Genomic DNA, 19,460 nt, shown 5'->3' on the forward strand with positions numbered 1-19,460 from the left:
CCATTATGCACCAAATGAATAAACATGGATGTTTATCTTTTGCATGCACAATTTAAAATGTCTGTGTTTTTATGCCATTCTTACGATTCGAGCTTGATATCCAAAAATAAATACATAAATATCTCATTGGAGACTCAAATCACATTCGTTCACGACCTGCAGCATCTGAAGCGCAGAAGTTTATGGAAAGCTTTCTTGAAGTCCTCGTTGGACATTGTGTAAATGATCGGGTTGATGAGGGAGTTCAGGTATCCCAACCAGGTGAAAAAGTCAAACAACTCGGGGTTAAAGCATGTGTCACATGTGGCCACTACCAGTGTGTAAATGAAAAACGGCAGCCAGCAAACGATGTACGCGCCGAGGATTATCCCCAAAGTCTTAGTAGCTTTTCTCTCTCTGGCTGCTGAAATGCGCTTCTTCTCCAGAAGCGCGTCCGACACTGTCACTTTCACCTGGTTCTCGCTTGTTGAAGAGCCAGTGTCGCTGGACGGAGTGTCGTGCCTCCCGCACTGAAGGGAGGATGTGGACGCCACGGATCCAGGAGAGTTGGTGACCAGATGCGCCGAGGTGAGTCTCTTCCCCACCTTCTTCGGGGACTGCTTCAGGATCCGTTTCCGAGCCTCGACGTATATCCGTCCATAGAGGGCAATAAGCAGCAAGGTGGGGATGTAGAAAGCCCCAAAGGTGGAGTAGATGGTGTAGAAAATATGATCCGTGTTGACGCTGCAGCTGGTCAGCTCTTCTGCCTTCACCTGTCTCCAGAAGAGAGGCGGCAGGGAGATGGAGATGGCGATGACCCAGGCTGTGGCTACCATACCGGCCGCGCGTCCCGGCGTGCGCTTTTTGGAGTACTCCACCGCGTCTGTGATGGCCCAGTACCTATCCAAAGCGATTACGCACAGGTGGAGGATAGACGCCGTGCAACACGTTATGTCCGAGGAGAGCCAGATGTCGCACACGATTTGCCCCAGCGTCCAGGTGTGGATGACGGTGTACAGGACGCAGATGGGCATAACCAGAATGGACACCAGCAGGTCGGTGATGGCCAGAGAGGCGATCAGAAAGTTGGCAGGAGTTTGTAGTTTCTTCGACTGAGAGATTGTTGCGATGACGAACGCGTTGGATAAAGTGGTGGCGAGTGTGATAACGGACAGAATCACCGCCAGACTGATCTGATAGGCGAGACTCTCTGCGCTGACATCCACAGTGGATGACTCTGTAATGAAACTGTCGTTCGTGGTGTTCACCGGCTGAGTTGGCTCGACTTGACCGGAGCGCTCCATAACTTTTACTCACTTTTTGTCATTTTTGTGTCACCCTCTGAGATGTCTGACATTTAAGGTGCCCCCTCTCTTGGTGAGCGTCGCCTTATCCGTGCCATGCGGTCAGATAAATGGCACAGTCAGTCCGAGACATAAAAAAGGATTCTCTCCTTCCTCATTTTCCTCTGTTGAATTAGGTTTTAATGGGCAGATGCCAAATTGTGGAAGATCCATTCCCCGTTGCTCAAACTTTCCCGTTTTGTAGCCATAAAATAAAACTTCTCAGCTGTTGTGCGCAACATATAAGACAAGAAAGGTCTGCGTGTAAATGATGAGCAGCGCGACCTGATGCCCCAACATCTGGGGGGATGTCACAAATAATCCGCATGTAGGGCAGAAGTTCTCCAGAGCTGCGTCTCCTCAGGCCCCCTGTGGCTGAATGGTAGAGCCCACCCAAAGTCTCAGATTTATACAGACTCTGACATCAAACAACCACCACTGATCACAGCCTTGTTTTTTCTCCCTCTCTCTCTTTCTATGAAGAGTAGGCTATCTGCTGGGTCATAGTGCCCAGTGTTTCTCATTTGTCACATAAAAACCTTAAAGATTCTCATTTGAATTGGAAAAATATCTTCTTTTACATCACAAAAAATGAAAAATCTGCTACAATCATACCGCAACACGTGAAATGAGCCACCAAATATAAAGGGTTTGCAGATGCATTCTCTGTAAAAATCGATTTTAACTGTCAGATCTGCAGTTATAATTGTTAATAAACCATTAATAAAGGCTAATAAACATCATGTCAGTGTTAACTGTGTGGCACGCCTATTCACGTCACTTTAAGTGCCCCTGTCCTGCATTTGTAAGCAGAAATTCTAACACTATAATGTAATTTTATGCAGGTATTTGGGCATTTTAAGTGTTTATTAATGTACAGCTTTTGTCAACAGTTATAACATCACCTTTGAGGGCATATTTTGTACAACCTGTTCGTACAGTATCCTCCATTTATGAATGCAGCAGGAGGAGTTATAGTTGTGGACAAATGCATTAATAAACATGTATGTCCTTACAACTACATTATCAAATGTTATAATCCATTTATGACATGTTTATTTGCATCAAAGGACTTAAAGTGTTGTCGTATTTTCCCTGATGCTCAGACAGTTTATACAGTTGTACGCTTCAGTTTTCCATTAATTCAAGTCAGAACAACACAGCATGAAGAACCCACAAGAAGACTTAGCTAACATAGTGAAGAAAATCAGTAGACAACTTCAGAGATTTAATTCATTTAGAAACAATGTGACAAAAACAAGGCCTTAACAGTCTTCCAAGAGCTTCTGAGACATTTCATTTGAATAGATATGGGCTTCATCTCAGTTTTGTCCTTCAGTGCAGACCTGACGAGCTGTTATCATGCCATAAAGAATGAACCGTCATCTTTGTTGGGTCTGGTCTGAGGCTGCATTTACAAACGTTAATTAAGTCATTGATAAAGGGTCCTTAGTCTGAATATAAGAAATGATCATGGTCCACACACCCTGCACCACTTTTCCAGGAGATCAAAGGTTTCATTGTCCATAGGAGGGGTCTGCATGATGGACTAAAAAGCCAAGCAGATGAGGATAAACACCACCAACCTGGCAACCCAGATGTTGTTGTTATTAATGGTTAATATCTGCAGTATGAAGCATTTGTAAATTATCAATAGAGCCATTACATACTCTTAGAAACTGTGTGTAATGTGTGTATTGTTGGTGGTGGTACCACTCTACCTCACACCTTAACATCATAGCATCGGAGTTCACACGCGTTGAGTCCTGTCATTCCTGGCACGTCTGATGTGTGAAAGCAGCTGTCATTGATATTGACACTGGGTCAGTGGCAGTTACACATGAGGCTGTGAATCTCTCGCTCATTAAGTGTTTGATGCCAGTTCTCAAGTTCACTCATGGCCTTCACCGAGGCTGCAATCGGCCAATAATCTCCTCAAGTGCCTGATGTTATTCGTGGAGTGAATTTTCAGTCTGGTCAGGAAATACATGAATTATACAATCAGACGCTCAATCCCCACGACATGCACGCACGCACACACACACACACACACACACACACACACACACACACACACACACACACACACACACACACACACACACACACACACACACAGAGTCTCAGGAAGCAGCAGTAATCATATCTCCCTCTCCTCCGTCTGCTTTCATTCATTTCCTCATCAGAAACGTTTAATTAAAATGGATTTGTCATCCAATTAATGCTCAGTGTTCTTCAGAATCACATTTTATTGCCTGGCTGAAATTTATAGCTTTAGCTTATAGCTATAAAACGTTCTGGAGTTTATAAGTCAGTGAAAGGATTCAAACATTTTCACACACAAACAGTGGCCATGATTTAATGCAACAGAAGTGTTGTCGTTGGGAGACAACCTGAAATACACGTCAGATTTCTAAGGATATTTATGATCGCATTGAGCTGTGTTGAAGCACGGGGGCAGAGAAGTGCACCGAATACAAACACTGATTTAAAGTCTGAACAATGTGCATGAAAACAAAGTGGGGTTCCTTCTTGTCTATTATACATAGAATATAGTATTTTATCCTTTATGTTGTACTCTATTTAGTCTTTTTATTCTTTATATTATGCATTTTGTGAATATTCAGTTGAGCTACTTTAACTTCTTTTATTATTTGTTGTGTTCATTTCTCTGTATATTCTTCTCTCTTTTTCCCTTGCCTAATTTTTCTCCCTGCTGGTGTTGACATATATATTTACTCTGTATCGCTGTCCCCATGCAAAGCCTGGATAAGATGCTGCTATTACACAAAAATCTACCAGTCTGGGTTCCATCCATCCATCCATCCTTTTTGATCATTTTTAAGTCTTTGTTGCTTCTTCGAAAACTCAGTCCAAATGTTACACTTCTTTTGAAAGCATTCTACCCTAAAAGCTGATAAATTTGGGTACTTACTGCTGGATCAGGACCGTGGACGGCTCCCACCTTTGCTCCACACCTGTTTTCTGAATGCAGCACCTCTCCTCCCATACACACTCATGTAAGTGCTGTATACTTGAGTCTTTGATATGGAAAACTTCGATTGTTTTGGTTTCTATTGATTTAAAAGAGCGAATCTGTTTTGACTGTCTACAGAGACTTTCCAGAACAGCAGCTGATCAAATTTCCAAAACAAACGACACAAAGTCATGTAATGTATTTTCAGCTGTATGATACACTTTGCTGTTTGCAGGCTGTATAATTAGTCTTTTTGAGGTTTCCGGTGGAAACATCGTTTTGAATGAATAATTGTTGCATTGCAAAGTTGAGGTAATTTGCATAATATTTCTATAGAGATGTCTCACATCGCAGCACGGTGGAGCAGCAGGTAGTGCGCGTGCCTCACAGCAAGAAGGTTGCAGGTTCGATCCCCGGGCGGGGCCTTTCTGTGTGAAGTTTGCATGTTCTTCCTGTGCATGTGTGGGTTCTCTCCGGGACTCTAGCTTCCTCCCACAGACCAAAAACATGCTCATTAGGTGAATTGGTGACCCTAAAATTGCCCCTAGGTGTGAGTGTGAGTGTGAATGGTTGTTTGTCTTGTGTGTTGCCCTGCGATCGACTGGCGACCGGCTCAGGGTGTACCCCGCCTCTCGCCTGTTGACAGCTGAGATAGGCTCCAGCCCCCCCGCAACCCCGAAAGGGATAGTCGGTATAGAAAATGGATGGATGGATGTCTCACATCACGGCCCAGTCATATGTCACAGCCATGTGAGTCTTATTTGAACATACAGAATGTATTATCCACAGATCTTTAGGTCAGTGGGCTGTGCTTGAGTCAATAGGTCATGCTCAACAACATGTTCAGACCTCGTGAGTGTCACACTGCTGTAACAAAACATCTCATGGTCATCTCATGGTGATAGATTTAGGTGGAGGTAGACAGGGTGGAGGTTTTCAGTGTAGACGTCTGTTCTAATCCCACATCCATTTGCCTCTAAAAGAGATTGTGATGTTTTTCTAAAGTAAAAATCTGAAACAACATGAACATGAACAGAAAAAATCAAGCTACTGCTTGTTGTTTGGCACTTTGAGATAATTGCTCATACTGAAGTCATAAGTTATAGGGACACCAAAACAAAAGTTATTAGTTTAAACATATTGTAATATATGGATTCTAGTATGAAAATACTAGAGAAATACTGGAGTTATCACTATGAAATGTATAATGTTTTTGAACATATATAAATACAAAAAAGAAGAGACCTCTGTGGCAGAGTTGGCAAATTTCAATGATTTGTTTTCAAGAGTCAAAATACAAGAGGTTCTTGGACTAGTGCAGCAGGCAAGGGTCAAAAACACCAGGCATCAGTCCAACGCAGGCAAACAAATCCAGAAGGAGCAAACATGAGTCCAGAGTCCAATAGACAGAGGAAATGTCAAACTGTGCAGGTGAGGCAGGCAGAAACAGGTTTCAGAGAACAGGTCTCAGGTGAAACAGAGAGGCTGGAAAGCAAGAAGAAGAAGAAGAAGCACATGAAAGGCTGATGAGGCAATGAGGTGCAGGTGAGGGGATGGGTGGGGATCTCAGGTAACTGCAGGGCTGATGAGAAGTGGGAACAGGTGTGTGGGTGGGCAGTCAGGTGATGAGGACAGGAGTGAGCCTACGTTTACACGTAGCAGGGTATTTTGGAAAACGGATATTTTAGCCCCTCCGTTTTCAAAATTAACATCGTGCACACAACATCGTTTTCAAAAATGTTGTCGGTTTACATGAACACGGATAAATACGGCGTCGAGCACCATCATAGCTATGCCAAACCTATGGGCGTGAGTGTAAACATAGGTCGCTCACATCACGTTAAGTATTTTCAGTCGCATGTTGTGACGTTTCGGAACCTAAAATGCTGTTAAACCCAGTTTACACGGCAACACATAAACAGCGTTTTCAGAAATCTCCACTTTGGCCGGAGTTTTTAAAAATGATCGTTTTCCGTGAAAAAAACTCAGTTTGCGTGTAAATGAGAGGCCAAACTGCATGAAAACATATGCGTTTTCCCTAAGTGTAAACGTAGCCTCAGTGTCCTTCCTCAGCTGCAGCGCTGCTTGCTGGTCACCACTTAAACTGACTTTTACGATGTTCATGAAAAACTTAAAACAAGCCGATTAAAAAGCTGCTAACAGCGTTTGTGTCAAACAGCTGAGTGTCACTTAGAGTTTGGTGTAACGTAACTGCAAATGAACGATGTATTCATCTGAACTCACTGGAGATTTCACAGGTTATCTATGGCAGGAAAAAGAAAGCACACCATCACACCAGCCTGGATTCCCCTGCAGACTGTGACACACAACAGTCGTTCCTCTGTATCTGAGCCCAGCAGAGTGTATCGTCCGAATGAAACAGAACCGCACCCCTTCACTGACCTTGACCGGCCATGACCAGTGCTGCTCATGCACGAGCACCGGGCACGACACAGCCACCATTACCACCGTTTACACAAAAACACATGCTCCTTCCTGTTTTCACACCCTCTCTTTCAGTCACAAACATGCAGAACAGGCTGAGGTGAGGTTCATTCTGGTCCAGAGTCAGTTTTCTATTGGATGCTGTGGGTCATGGTCACAAACTTTGATGCCTTGCGGAAGAGGAAGTGACTATTTATGTGTAAACATGTAGGAAGCCCTGTTAGCTGGTTAGCACTGGCACCATTTTGGCCACGTCTGCCATTGCACAAAATCACCTCGTGAGCAAAGTCGATAACCAAAACCCTGTTTTTCCTGTCTATGTGTCAATTTTCACCTTGGAAGCCCAGTTTTCAGTTATTTAAAACTGTGTTTGTTTGTAGATGAAAGGCCAAAATGCATAGAAAAAGCTGCATTTTGAAAAATACCTGTGTTCATATGGACTAGGCACAAGCAACGCGGGGAAAAGTTGCAAGCTGAAGTTAAAAGAGTGCGGCTAAATGAGAGGAAAACGCAACATTTACTTCAAATACCGTGAAATGCTGAATCCGGTGTCCTAGTATGATCACTTGTTTTGTGTTCCAGGTATTTCTGTGTTAAAAGGCTTCAGTGTGAGTGACCCAGTTCAGCAACAGCGACGATTTCTGTGACTCTGTTATCTCCCTCATCTCTAAACACATTGCAGCGCAGTACATCCAATCTCACACCGGTCCTGAAAGTCCTATTTATAGTCAGGTAATAAGGTATCCAGCAAGCTGTAAAGTCGATGCATTATACCCCATACAAGCACAGGAGTGTGTGGATTTTTCTTTTTCTTTTTTTTTTAGCCTTTTTCTTCACAACGTGAGGACTGTTACATGAATATTAAAATAAAGGGTTAGGGTCAGTTTCTTTGTTTTCTACTACAATCTTGCAGTGAAATCTTTTCACACAAAGTTCTGTGAGTAACATGAATCTGAAGATTATGAGTAACATAATTTGAGTTTTCAGTAGCTCGCTTGCATCTTAATTCCCCCTCTTGAGCTGATTTCAATAATCAATTATTAATCAAAAGGATAGCTTAGTTGTGTGCACAGTCTCGTCTTAAACGCTGGACGTCGGCTGGAGGAGGTCTGCAGCACAAGTTTGCACCACAGAGCTGGCTGAGGAGATAATTCTCCTGTTGTTCATATCGAAAATGGATGCTTGTGCAGCTTTGACATGTCAGTAACAAATCATAAATGTCAGTTACAGCAAGAAATTAAGAGCTTTATTTACACTTTTACACTGTTAAACTTTCTCTGATAGAAGTTCACTTTCAGCACATTTTTTGGGGTGACCTTTCAGTTATTGTGGTCATCTATTTCTATCCATGATAACTGACAGCTGTAGAGACTGAGACCAAATAGGGCAACCCCAAATCAGGGCAGATCCCTTGTTGTTATGAGATTAAAACCCTCCCTCTCCACCTACCCACAACTCCTTCTTATCCAAGTGTTCATGAGATGAGACAGCGAGGTCACCCATGTGTGGAACCTGGATCCTCATTGAGTTTGTTTCTGCACCATCACTTTCATATTTATCACAGTAAGAGCTGACATGCAGCACTGACGTCATGTCAAACATGCCTCTGTTGGTCAGTTCCATTTAGCTTGAGGTCATTTACAATAGAATAAAGAGAAAAACGTCTCAGTTTACTTACAATATGCTTCCTTATACAATATTTACTCATTGTAGAATCATCCAAAAACAGATCATGAACTATAAAATATGATTTCTTATTATAGACTTAACTACCTTTCTAACCTTTCAGTACATGATCTGAATTCTTCCTGCACCACTGTGTAGAATCTGAAGAAGGCATTAAAGTACAATGAAAGGATCAAATATAGGACACTTGTGGATCTGCAGAACCCGTCCCCCTGCAGTATGCCCCAGCCTGGTCTGATGGCATATGGTGCCTCTGCTCCGCCAGTCAGCTCTCAAAGGCCTCCAGCTAAAAATGTATCAGGAGTGATATGGGCTGCTATTTACAACTGGAGGCTTTTGGGGTTCTAACTTCCCAAATCTGATGCTCACATGAAGGAGCTGGTGCCACCATGCAGGGGACTGAACCACTTTTTGGAGGTCCTTGTGCCCCATTTCTGGGAGACCCTCACTGTGAGGGTCCCTCACGTAAAAGGCTGCTCACTGCGAAAGTATTTCAGCACGCAGCTATAAGGAAGGAGAAGGGAGGAAATGAACGCTAACTGCAGAGACATGACAGAATTTTACTCCCTGGAGGAAAACATGTGACAGGAAATGAGCTAAATGGTGATGATGAGTGCTGATTGATAGCAGGCCCTGTGTTACTGCGGTCACATTCATTCTGGCTTGAGTGGAAATGGCCGGCTCCATTTAGAGACTGAATGGTCAGATGGGAAACTGGCTGCAGGCAGTTACGAGTCTTATCAGCATTTTTGAGAGCTGGAACTGGTCCACACTTTTAGGCGTAAAAAGCAAGCGTAGAATTGATTTATCAAGCCGAGACAATGATACTGCAGTGATACCATTGTGTCAGTCACTGAGATTTTATTGCATAATGCATATCATTCTCTCTAAATATTCACGGCATGCAACAACAGCATCACAGATGGCCTCATTTTAACAATTAAAGGGAGATTACCCAGTGGTATAGATCGCAAACATTGTAATTGACATGCTGCTCTGAGATATGAGGAAAAGAAGAGGACTTTATTATGGGAGGTGTGACTTGATTTAGTGCCTCCTGGAGGTATAAGCTGTCTGATTTTGTCTTTGCTTACATACTGTATGTGTGAGGTTCGTGTGCTGAAAGCGGGAGGAGGCGACTGGCCTAATCTTTAGCGGGCAGACAAGTGATAATAGCACACATCAGTGCTGGTGTGGGTGATGGCTCGTGGAGTGTGAAAAGGAGAGGTTATCGAGCAGGCACGGGGTTGATGTTAGGAGCAAGCATCACTGAAATTCATCACCCTGTCAGCAATATCTGAAAATCAAGGCTGCGGATAATCCCGGAGAAACATTATATCGCTACGTATGTAATGTACATGTTAGAAATGTAGGGTTGCAGTCGCAGCTGCTGTTTCATTTCAAGAGCTGCGTGCCAGAGAGTGCAAGAACAGATGATTTATTGCGTAAACACTTCTCACCCCACGGCCCACAAGACTCGCTTCTACCAAGGGTAGCAGAAAGTTAGCCCGCTTCGTCGCAGCTGCATTTGCTCAAAGTTTCCTCGACATAAAAGATTATGTTATCACAGCGAGCGTCTGCACAATAAAGTGCTTTTAGGCCCCCAGAGGAGCACTAAACAGGAGGAAGCAGAGGACAGGGGGATTCAGTGTTCCTCAAAGGCTGCAGAAACCCAATATCACTGTGTGACGAATGTTTACGCTTTAGCTTCGCAAGTACAACGCCATCTGTCTAACTGTGTCAACTCCTGTGTCACACTGCACCAGATGCAACCTTTAGCAGTTTTGTGGGCCGTTACGCACCAAACACCTCGAGAGATAGCATGTCAAGAGTACCCACTTAGTGAGCTGCTGGCGTCCTGACGGTGGCTCAGACCAAACTGCATTTAGCACTGTGGAGATTCCTGTCTGTGCTCACATGAAACACTGTAAAGACGATCCAGGGTGCTGTTTGATCCAGCTGACCCGCACTTAGTGATGAACAGTAACAACGTACATTAACTCAAGTATTTACTTTGAGACACTTTCACTTTATTTGTGTACTTCCATTTTATGTTAAACTTCACTACATTTCAGAGGGAAGTACTTTTCACTCCACTGCATTGATCTGACATCTTAAGTTACTATTTACTTTGCAGATTCAGATCTATGCAAAAAAAAAAAAAATAGACTCAACATTCTGATGTATTATCATAGATTAATAGAATTGGTAATATATAAAGTAGTTAAAGTAAAGCATGTAAAGTAATCCTTTACTTTTATTCTCATGCTAATACTTGTGTACATAGTATTACTTTGAATGCATGACTTTGACTTGTAACAGAGTATTTCCACATTGTGGCATTACTATTTTCACTTAAGTAATCTCATGAGTAATGCTCCACAAGCACGCACACAATGATGTACATGCATAAACACAGAGTGGACCACGTGCACAGTACTTGGTGGCACTCTATTCAAATATTTGAAAGCAACTTATGGAAACAGACCAAGAAAAACACATCAGATATGATTGCACAATAAATAATTTTAATGCTAAAAAGGCGTGCCAGGCACATCAGTCAGTACTGGGAAGTGTGCATGGTTTGATTCCCCAAAGGGAGGTGTCAGAGTTCAATAGACAACTGGCCTCACTTATAAAGGTTGTGCTTTTCCTATTTGTTCTACAAATGGGCCAGAGGGGAGCCTCTTGGATGCCTGGAAAAAGATGTGTGTGGGGTCATGAAGGATTTTATTGGCCATGTGTTTGTACTCGGTGGCCAAAGACGTTAACTGGAGACCCATGATCTCAGGTGTCGTACTCTATGTTCTACATGGGATGGGTTTATCCATCTAGACTGTTTTGGTGTGAACTGCAGAGGTCTGGAGATATCGCCTGTAGAGATATCTGCTTTCTTTCAGACATAACGGAACATGACGGCACAAAAAAATTTTTAGAAAAACTCAACATCAGTGTCTCTTTCCACAAATCACGACCTGATAACTCAAGATAATCCACAGATCTTGTGAGCAGCATTCATTGTTTAGGTGCTTTAATATCAAAGCTGCTGAAAACTAAAATAAGCAACTCCAAAAAATACAAAATAAAAACATCTTAAGGCGTTATTTATTAAGACTTAAAAAGCTCTAATCCTCTTCAGCAGGACTGTAGATGTGGTTTGATCAGATGTGACTGACTGTGATCAAACAATCCTCCAACTGTCATTAAGTCTTGATCCAAATGTTGATAAAATCTGATTTTTGCACACGAGAGAAAAAGAAACGCAGAAACCTTTTTAATAATATAGTTCTCCATGTCTTTGACTGTAGGTTGATGCTGTTTATTGTCCTCAGTGAATTCCAGTTTGAAGTGGACGATCAGCTTTTCAAAGTTCATTTACATGACAATCCACAGGACACCTTTAACACGAGCTGCTCCTCTGCTGCTGTAAACCTGCTCCTCCTGCTCTGCAGCCTCTCGCTGAACGCTGAACGATGCTTACTCGAAAACAGTTCATCATTCCTGCAAAGGCCATTGCAATTTATTGATGAATTAAAGCGCAAACCTTTGTGCAGTAATACACACCACTTTCGATCACGCTCAGCTGTTTCTGTTATTGAATTATTTTCAGTTTTCATTGCTCGTTATGATCTTTCATGCTGTATTGTTGTGTCAAGGTTTATTGATGATGATTTCACTCTCCGATGGCTGAAATCTGTCTCTCTTTGTTGCTCACACTGCAGTGTAACACGCAATATATTTTCTGTCTCCTTCAGCAGACACCTCTGTCAATATACACCCATGGGCCACAATAGTTTGTACTTGCACAGCAGTTTGAGGAACTGAAATGAAACAATAGGTAAAATGTGACAGAAAAACTTGTTTACAAGGGAAAGTGTTGTTAAGCTGCTTTGTTTTTCTGTCTGCAGAATATCTCCAGGCAAATGAACAAGAGTCTTCAAAGGATAATCTCATGTATTTTTTCAGAAGAATATTGTTGATTTCTTCAGTGACATTAAATATGTGTTGTTTATAGTTTACAATACCAGTTATATATATTTTAAAAACAGTATTTCTTCTGATGAGGAAAAAATATTTGAGAGCTACGTGCTTCTGTTTGAGTGACCTTTGGTTAACCTTTGGTGGTTTAGTTCTCGTCTTTCCACTAAGCGGTGCTGCTGGTTGAGGGCCACAGTCATCGCAAAACAGACTCCATATGGACTATAGAGTGTGGTGATTCATTCATTCATCACAAAGAGGAAACTCTACTGCCTGAGAGTAAATAGTCAACATTTTGCATTGACCTATTATTGTGATTTGGTGGAAAATGTGTACATATCCACATATGGAAGCATATTTCATGATGAAATGGATGAAGAAGAAGAGATGACAGAAAAAGATAAAGATTCTAAAGTATGACCTCAGTATTTGATCGTTAGAATAATCAAATCCTAAGTCAAGACTGACATTTTTGACTTTATTTTAAATTATAAGATACTAAATCAAAAGGTTGATGTTTAATGTTATTCTTAAAGGAGCAGTGTGTGAGATTTAGGCAGATCTATTGGCAGAATAGGGTGTAAGTCACCTGAAAATGAGAATAGTTTTTACTTGAGCTCTTTATATCTACAGAGGGAGCTGGTCCACCTCCAGGGAGGCATCCATGTTGCACGAGTTTTACAGCCATCATAGATTCTCCTACATGCTTGGAAAGCTGCATGCCATTAAATCCTACACACTGGTCCTTTAGTTAAAGTTATTTGTCAGAGACTGCAAAAAACAGAGAGGGGATGGTGCAGATTTATGTGCTTGCTACTTTCCATCTTAAGTTCCTGGGCAGATAGAGTAGATTCATATTTTAATTCTACATTTTCCCACAACATTTTACATTGAAAGTAAAAAGGTTACATGAAATATTTCCTTGAAAATCATGCACTTTGCCACAAACACTGGACAACAATCATGTCTGTCTTGACTTAGTCACCCAGCCTTGAGGGCTCAATTATCATCCCATTAACATATTAAGACTGAGAAGGGTTAAGCTGAGATAATGGGGGGGAGGATTTTTACCAAGTGGAATGGAGGGTCCAGACCAAATATGCGTTACCCTGGGTGCGGTCTTGCCTTATATCTTTTTTAAAGTAAAACATCGGGTTGAGTCCGCGTCCCACACCAATAATTTTCCTTCAGTCCCTAATAAAAAGACATTTTTGTTACGTGTGAACAGGAAGAGCTTGGCCCAGTTGCAGAGTCGTAGCAAAAAATGTTTATTGATGAACACAAAATCATCTTCACAGGGCAATCTCCGTCAAAGAAGAAGGAAACCAAAAACAGCACTGCGGGAAAAGTAGCAAACAAGGCAAAAACACACAGGAGGCAATAATAACTAAAGGTGTCCAGGAGCAAACTCACTGGAGAGGTAAGAAACTGTCAAAACTCAGGGAGATCACGACAGGAGCAAGACTCGTATGGCGAGAGCATAGAGAGCAGTCTGGCACGGGAGTCACACTGGAGCTGGCTTAAGAAGCCGGTTGATTAGCCAATGAGGCGCAGGTGTGTCGAATGAAACTCGCACCTGCAGAGATCAGACTCGCCTCTCTCTTGCGCGCTCCGCTTGCTGACAGAGAGGGAGGAAAGAAAAAACACCGTTAGACCTAGGAGAGAAAACACCGGAGCCAAATCATGACAATTTTGCAGTTCTGAGAATGGTCCTTGACTGATATTTGTCTTTTTTATTTGGGAAATTAAGATTATACATATTTGTTATTAAATTTGGTCGAGATCTTCCCGTAGTGATTTAGTGATCAGTCAAACGTTTTTTCACAACCTGACAACCCAAAAGTTGTTCTTATTAACTATTTTAAACGGACCTAGAAAGCATTATTAGATTTAGAAACATTATTTATTTACTATATATAATCAGACCAGTTACAGCTAAGATAAAACCTTTATACAAAGTTTAAAAAAAACTCCCTGATTTACAGGAGGGAATTACCTCACACCGTGTCTTGCCCACGCCTTCTTGATTTGCTATACACTCTTGGTCACTGGTGCGCTTTTACGCACAGCAACAGGATGAGCGTCTGCACGCCTCAGCGCGCTCTCTTCACCTCACTCTGCCTCCTTCTGCATTTGAACTGGTCGGGCACAGTGTCGACTTTCGAGGTGACTCTGCTTCACACCAACGACAACCATGCACGGATCGAGGAGACCAGCGAGGATTCGGGGAAGTGTCCAGCAAGCGGTCCTTGCTTCGCCGGGGTCGCCAGGAGGTTCACTAAAGTGTCAGAGATCCGGGGAAAGGAGAAGAACGTGTTGCTTCTGGATGGTGGAGACCAGTTTCAAGGAACTGTCTGGTTCAACTACTACAAAGGCGCAGAAGCAGCGCACTTCATGAACAAACTTGGCTACGATGCTATGGTAAATACTCTTTTCATAGTGATTTTTCATTTGCATTATTAAAAAAATATGAGAAATTGTTAAAACAGTAGAATTCTATATATATATATATATATATTTTTTTTTTTTTTTTAAAAGATGAAATTACTGGAGTCCATCAGTTAATGAAGCCCATAATCTTCTATATTTAAGGCTTTGGGAAACCATGAGTTTGACAATGGGGTGGAGGGTCTGATCCAGCCCTTCCTCCAGAATATAAATTGCACTGTGGTGAGTGCCAACATAAAACCTGACCAGAGCCTGGCTGCAAACATCAGTGGCTACTATCAGCCCTACACGATCATAAACATGGGCTCAGAGAAAGTGGCCGTGGTGGGCTACATCACTGTAGAGACCCCCTTCTTATCTATACCAGGTAAAGGCATAATCGCTTGTTTGATGGATGAATGTTTAATGTCATTGCTGGCACATTGTTGCATGCGGCAGTTCCTGTGTACTGTGAGTACAGACCAATCACTTGATGAAGCTTGTTTCACTTCCTTTTATATCTTATTCTTCTCGCCATCTGATCGTAATCTGATGTCAGATCTTATTCATGAGGGCGTTGACTACTTGAAGTTTGCGACTATGTGGAACAAACCCCGTTTCCCCCCTGTGTGTTAGGCCCACACCTAAAGTTTGAAGATGAGGTGGAGGCACTTCAGGTTCAGGTTGACAAACTGGAAACCTTGGGCTGCAATAAGATCATCGCTTTGGGCCACTCTGGCTTTGATGTGGATCAAGAAATTGCCAAGCGTGTTAGAGGGGTTGACGTCGTTATCGGAGGACACACCAACACATTCCTCTACACTGGTATTATTTATTTTATTCCTGTTGGTTTATATTTTGTTTTTTTTTGTTTTTTTATCAAATTCAGATGCAAAAGTCTGTCTTTTTACTACACTCAGATACCAGTGAGTTCTAAACTGCGAGAGCAAAGCCACAGCTTTACCTTCACTGTAACAGGAAGTGAGAAACATTGCTCTACAAACCTCAAAATGTCTTTCTTTATAGGAAATCCCCCATCCACCGAAGTGCCAGCAGGTCCGTACCCTTTTATGGTGAGGTCTAACGACGGGAGAAATGTGCCAGTGGTCCAGGCCTTTGCCTTTGGGAAATACCTTGGATATCTGAAAGTGACCTTTGATGACGCTGGGAATGTGATAAAAGCTGTTGGAAACCCAATCCTGATGGACAGCAGCATACCTCAAGGTGGCCTGCAATGACAGCCTGAATATCACTAATTACACATGGCCCATGTTTGACTTTCAGCTGTTGTTTCACTGGTTGAAAGGCTAAAACAATTATTTGAACCAAATGAGATTTTATCCTGTGAAAATGACTTGATGAATCGCCGTGTCTCTCATCGTTAAATCACAATTAGTGTACATCTTGGAATCATTTTGGTAATAACTGTTTTTGCAGCTGTTCAACCAAATTATGTTCAAAGAAGTGTTTGGATTGCTGCTTGTAGATTATTCATAAAATATTTAAATGCATCTAGATTACTTTTGATTATGTAGTTTTACGCAATTCAGGCTCTGTTCAAATTATAGCAGCGCTCCAAAAACACAACATGATCTCTTTTCCTTTCTCAAGGGTTCATTCAAAATACAAGAAACCTGTCTCGTGTTTTCAGAAATCCTTTTTCACACAAGCTTTACTCTTTATGTAACTCTCTCAGATCCAGATGTCCTTGCCGACATTGAGAAGTGGAAGAAAAACTTGTCTCAGTACTCCTCACAGTATGTCGGACAAACCTTAGTCTACCTCAATGGGACGTTTGAGGAGTGTCGGTTTCGGGAGTGTAACCTTGGAAACCTGATCTGTGATGCTATGGTAATAATAAGAAACAGTTAGTTCATTCATTCATTTGTTCACAGTGTATCCAGAAAGCTTTAGATGCTCCTTCACTTAGTTGTTCAGTCTTTTAACCATGAATAAATTAGAGAAACATTTCATTTTTATCATGCATGAATCTCACCTTCACATGGTACGTAACTTCATATTTTTCCTAAACATAGTTTTCCCTTTTGTGTTGCCAGATTTATCACAATATAAAGCAACCAAACGAGCTGCGCTGGAATCACGTGGGCATATGTGTGCTGAATAGCGGGGCCATACGGACATCTATAGACGAGCGCTACAGAAATGGTGCTTTGGTGGTGTTTCCCAGAATTACTGAGTACTTCATCACAGAAGTAGCTGTAGCTTCTTTTTTATAATGTAATGATATTTGGCTTTACTTTCAGGTTCTATAACTATGGAGGAGATCCTCACCGTCTTACCATTTGGAGGAACCTTCGACTTGGTCCAGATGAAAGGATCAACATTAAAAAAGGCATTTGAACACTCCATTCACAGATATGGAAGCATGTCTGGAGAATTTCTTCAGGTCTCAGGTTTGTCCACTGGGCCCTGTGCTCCTCCACCAGCACTGTTTCATCCAGGGTCACCTAGAATAGTATTAACTATTCTCTGATCAGGTTGGGTATTTAAGGAATAATTTAACACTTTGGTAAATAACTTTCTTCCCGTGAGTTGGATGTGAAGATTGATACCACTTTCATGTGTGCCAGCAGCAGCTGGTTATCTTAGCATAGCATAAAGAGTGGAAACGGGGAAACAGCTTTTTGCAGTCCTCTTTGAATGGTCCTCTCTGTGTGAGTACTGTTGATCTGTAAGACCTTGGTTACCACAGCAGCTGAGATAGGGAGAGATAGCAGTTCTACTATCTGCTAGAATGGTCTCTAAATGTTTTGTTAATGTGTGACTGTCTGACGTCTATGTGTTGTCCAACCTTTAGACCTTTGGGCTCCTAACTGTAGAGGCCTGTGGTAGAAAATTCCAAGCTTTTCGAAATGAAAAAGCTCATACTCAGTCCACTCAGTCCAGCCGCAACAGCCAACGTAATCTTTGTCCTGTGCTGTGCTCACTAGCCAAATTTAGCAAAGCTACTAGTAGAGGCTAACTGCTAATGCTTCTGTGCTAAGCCAATGCCTCCCACAGCAGTCTGTACTCTGAGTACTGCATGACTGCCCAACGCTGCTAATTAACATGTTACATATTAACTTAATCTATAAAACAACCAGAGTGTAAAAATGTCACTGCGTTGGCATAGTGAGCTTTAGCTATTGGTAAGCTAATTTGGTTAGCTTTGGACAGAGCCAGGCTAGCTATTTCTCCCTGTTTCCAGTCTCTTTCTAAGATAACTGGCTGCTGGTAGTAGCCTCACATTCAACTGAAAGACATCAGAGTACCAATCTCCTCATCAACAAGAATCAATATCTCCCAAAATGTCAGATTTCTGATGAACTTAAACCAAACATAACATTTCCCCATTTTCTCTTGGACAATTTCTAGGTATTCACGTAGAGTACGACCTCTCCAAACCTGTGAACCAGCGTGTGGCATCTCTGTCCGTGCTCTGCACCGACTGCCGCGTGCCCAAGTACGAACCTTTAGACCTGGAGAAGAAGTACACCGTGGCCATGCCTTCATACTTGGCAGGCGGAGGGGATGGCTACACCATGATTAAAGAGGAGATGCTGAAGCATAACACAGGTGGGCAGCAGAAGCATTGATTATGTGTTAGGCTCGAACAGATCATGTATAGACCTTCAATCCTGAAAACATTGTACCACATGAAACTAGAAAAAATTCCCACTTTCAGTATCATGTGAAACATCTTGAAAGCATATGGAACCTAAGGGGTCAGTCAGTCCTATTACACCTCTGACTTTACTCTGTTTTATGGCAATAAGCTGGTTTTCTGGGCCTGATTTCCCAAACCTGTGACCTCACGTCACATTCAATGTACCAATGCAAAAAGAGTGGCTAAGTCAGTTTCAAAAATAGACCAGCACACAGAAGAAAGAGAGGAAACCACACTCCATAAAAACATTCTGAAAGGCAGGATGTTTCCCTAGGAAGAGCGCCAAACTCAAAAGGTGTTGCACCCAAGCAAATTCTACCCCAAGCACAGTCCAGTGGATTGACAATAGTCAGTCAGTCGCTCGTCGTTAGCATGCTGTGGTTTATCCATTGGTGAGGATCACAGGGAGGGATCCACTCATTTAAGAGGGTTACGTCAACACTATACTTTGAACTCTGGCGGGTGTGACTTATATGAAGCCGATGTTTCGTTTTAATGTGGCTCTGCTGCTGTGCCTAATGTTCACGCAGCTTCTTGCACTGTATAAACTGAAAAAAGGTGATTTTGAACATGGGCGGCCAGGAGATGTACTTTTATTTGGACATCATAAAATACCAACCAAACACATACCAAGCTGTCATTTTCCCTCCTCTTGCAGGTGATATGGACATTTCTGTTTTTTCCAAATACATCTCGGACATGAAGCGCGTGTACCCCGCAGTGGAAGGCCGGATCACGTTCAGGAGCTCAGCTGTCTTTGCAGCCCGCAGCCTTGGTTTGATGCTGCTGGGTTTATGTCTGTGTCTGAGCCTCTGATTGCCTCTGTACACTCTGGGAAACTGCGATAAACTGATTCAACCCTCAAGTTTGCAAGATGGACAATTCAAATATGAAAACACAAAATATGTATTTGGGTCTTATGAAATTGACTTAAAAGTGCATGAGAGTCATTTTTAGT

The 19,460-nt window shown here is 42.2% G+C and overlaps 3 protein-coding genes across 3 annotated transcripts in view; 1 reads left to right on the forward strand and 2 right to left on the reverse strand.

Moving 5' to 3' along the window:
- LOC139341967 (sorting nexin-14-like) overlaps nucleotides 1-19,460 on the reverse strand; it is a 97,176-nt gene that overhangs the window by 56,466 nt on the left and 21,250 nt on the right. The window lies entirely within an intron of this gene.
- htr1b (5-hydroxytryptamine (serotonin) receptor 1B) lies at nucleotides 73-1,679 on the reverse strand. Its single transcript, XM_070979239.1, has one exon. The coding sequence runs from the start codon at nucleotides 1,281-1,283 to the stop codon at nucleotides 150-152; it is 1,134 nt and encodes a 377-aa protein (XP_070835340.1). The 5' UTR covers nucleotides 1,284-1,679; the 3' UTR covers nucleotides 73-149.
- On the forward strand, nucleotides 14,485-19,376 carry LOC139342454 (snake venom 5'-nucleotidase-like). Its single transcript, XM_070979552.1, has 9 exons — nucleotides 14,485-14,829; nucleotides 15,001-15,223; nucleotides 15,472-15,660; nucleotides 15,862-16,059; nucleotides 16,532-16,686; nucleotides 16,893-17,001; nucleotides 17,100-17,249; nucleotides 18,211-18,411; nucleotides 19,161-19,376. Exons 1-9 carry the CDS (start codon nucleotides 14,485-14,487, stop codon nucleotides 19,316-19,318), a joined length of 1,728 nt encoding a protein of 575 aa, XP_070835653.1. The 3' UTR covers nucleotides 19,319-19,376.

The sequence above is a fragment of the Chaetodon trifascialis genome, chromosome 14, assembly GCF_039877785.1.
Source record: "Chaetodon trifascialis isolate fChaTrf1 chromosome 14, fChaTrf1.hap1, whole genome shotgun sequence".
Lineage (NCBI taxonomy): Eukaryota > Metazoa > Chordata > Actinopteri > Chaetodontiformes > Chaetodontidae > Chaetodon > Chaetodon trifascialis.

Coding starts and splice junctions, on each gene's coding strand:
- LOC139342454 (XM_070979552.1), top strand. CDS start 14,485: ATGAGCGTCTGCACGCCTCAGCGCGCTCTCTTCACCTCACTCTGCCTC. Junction 17,250..18,210: donor AGAATTTCTTCAGGTCTCAG/GTTTGTCCACTG, acceptor GACAATTTCTAG/GTATTCACGTAGAGTACGAC. Junction 18,412..19,160: donor GATGCTGAAGCATAACACAG/GTGGGCAGCAGA, acceptor CTCCTCTTGCAG/GTGATATGGACATTTCTGTT.
- htr1b (XM_070979239.1), bottom strand. CDS start 1,283: ATGGAGCGCTCCGGTCAAGTCGAGCCAACTCAGCCGGTGAACACCACG.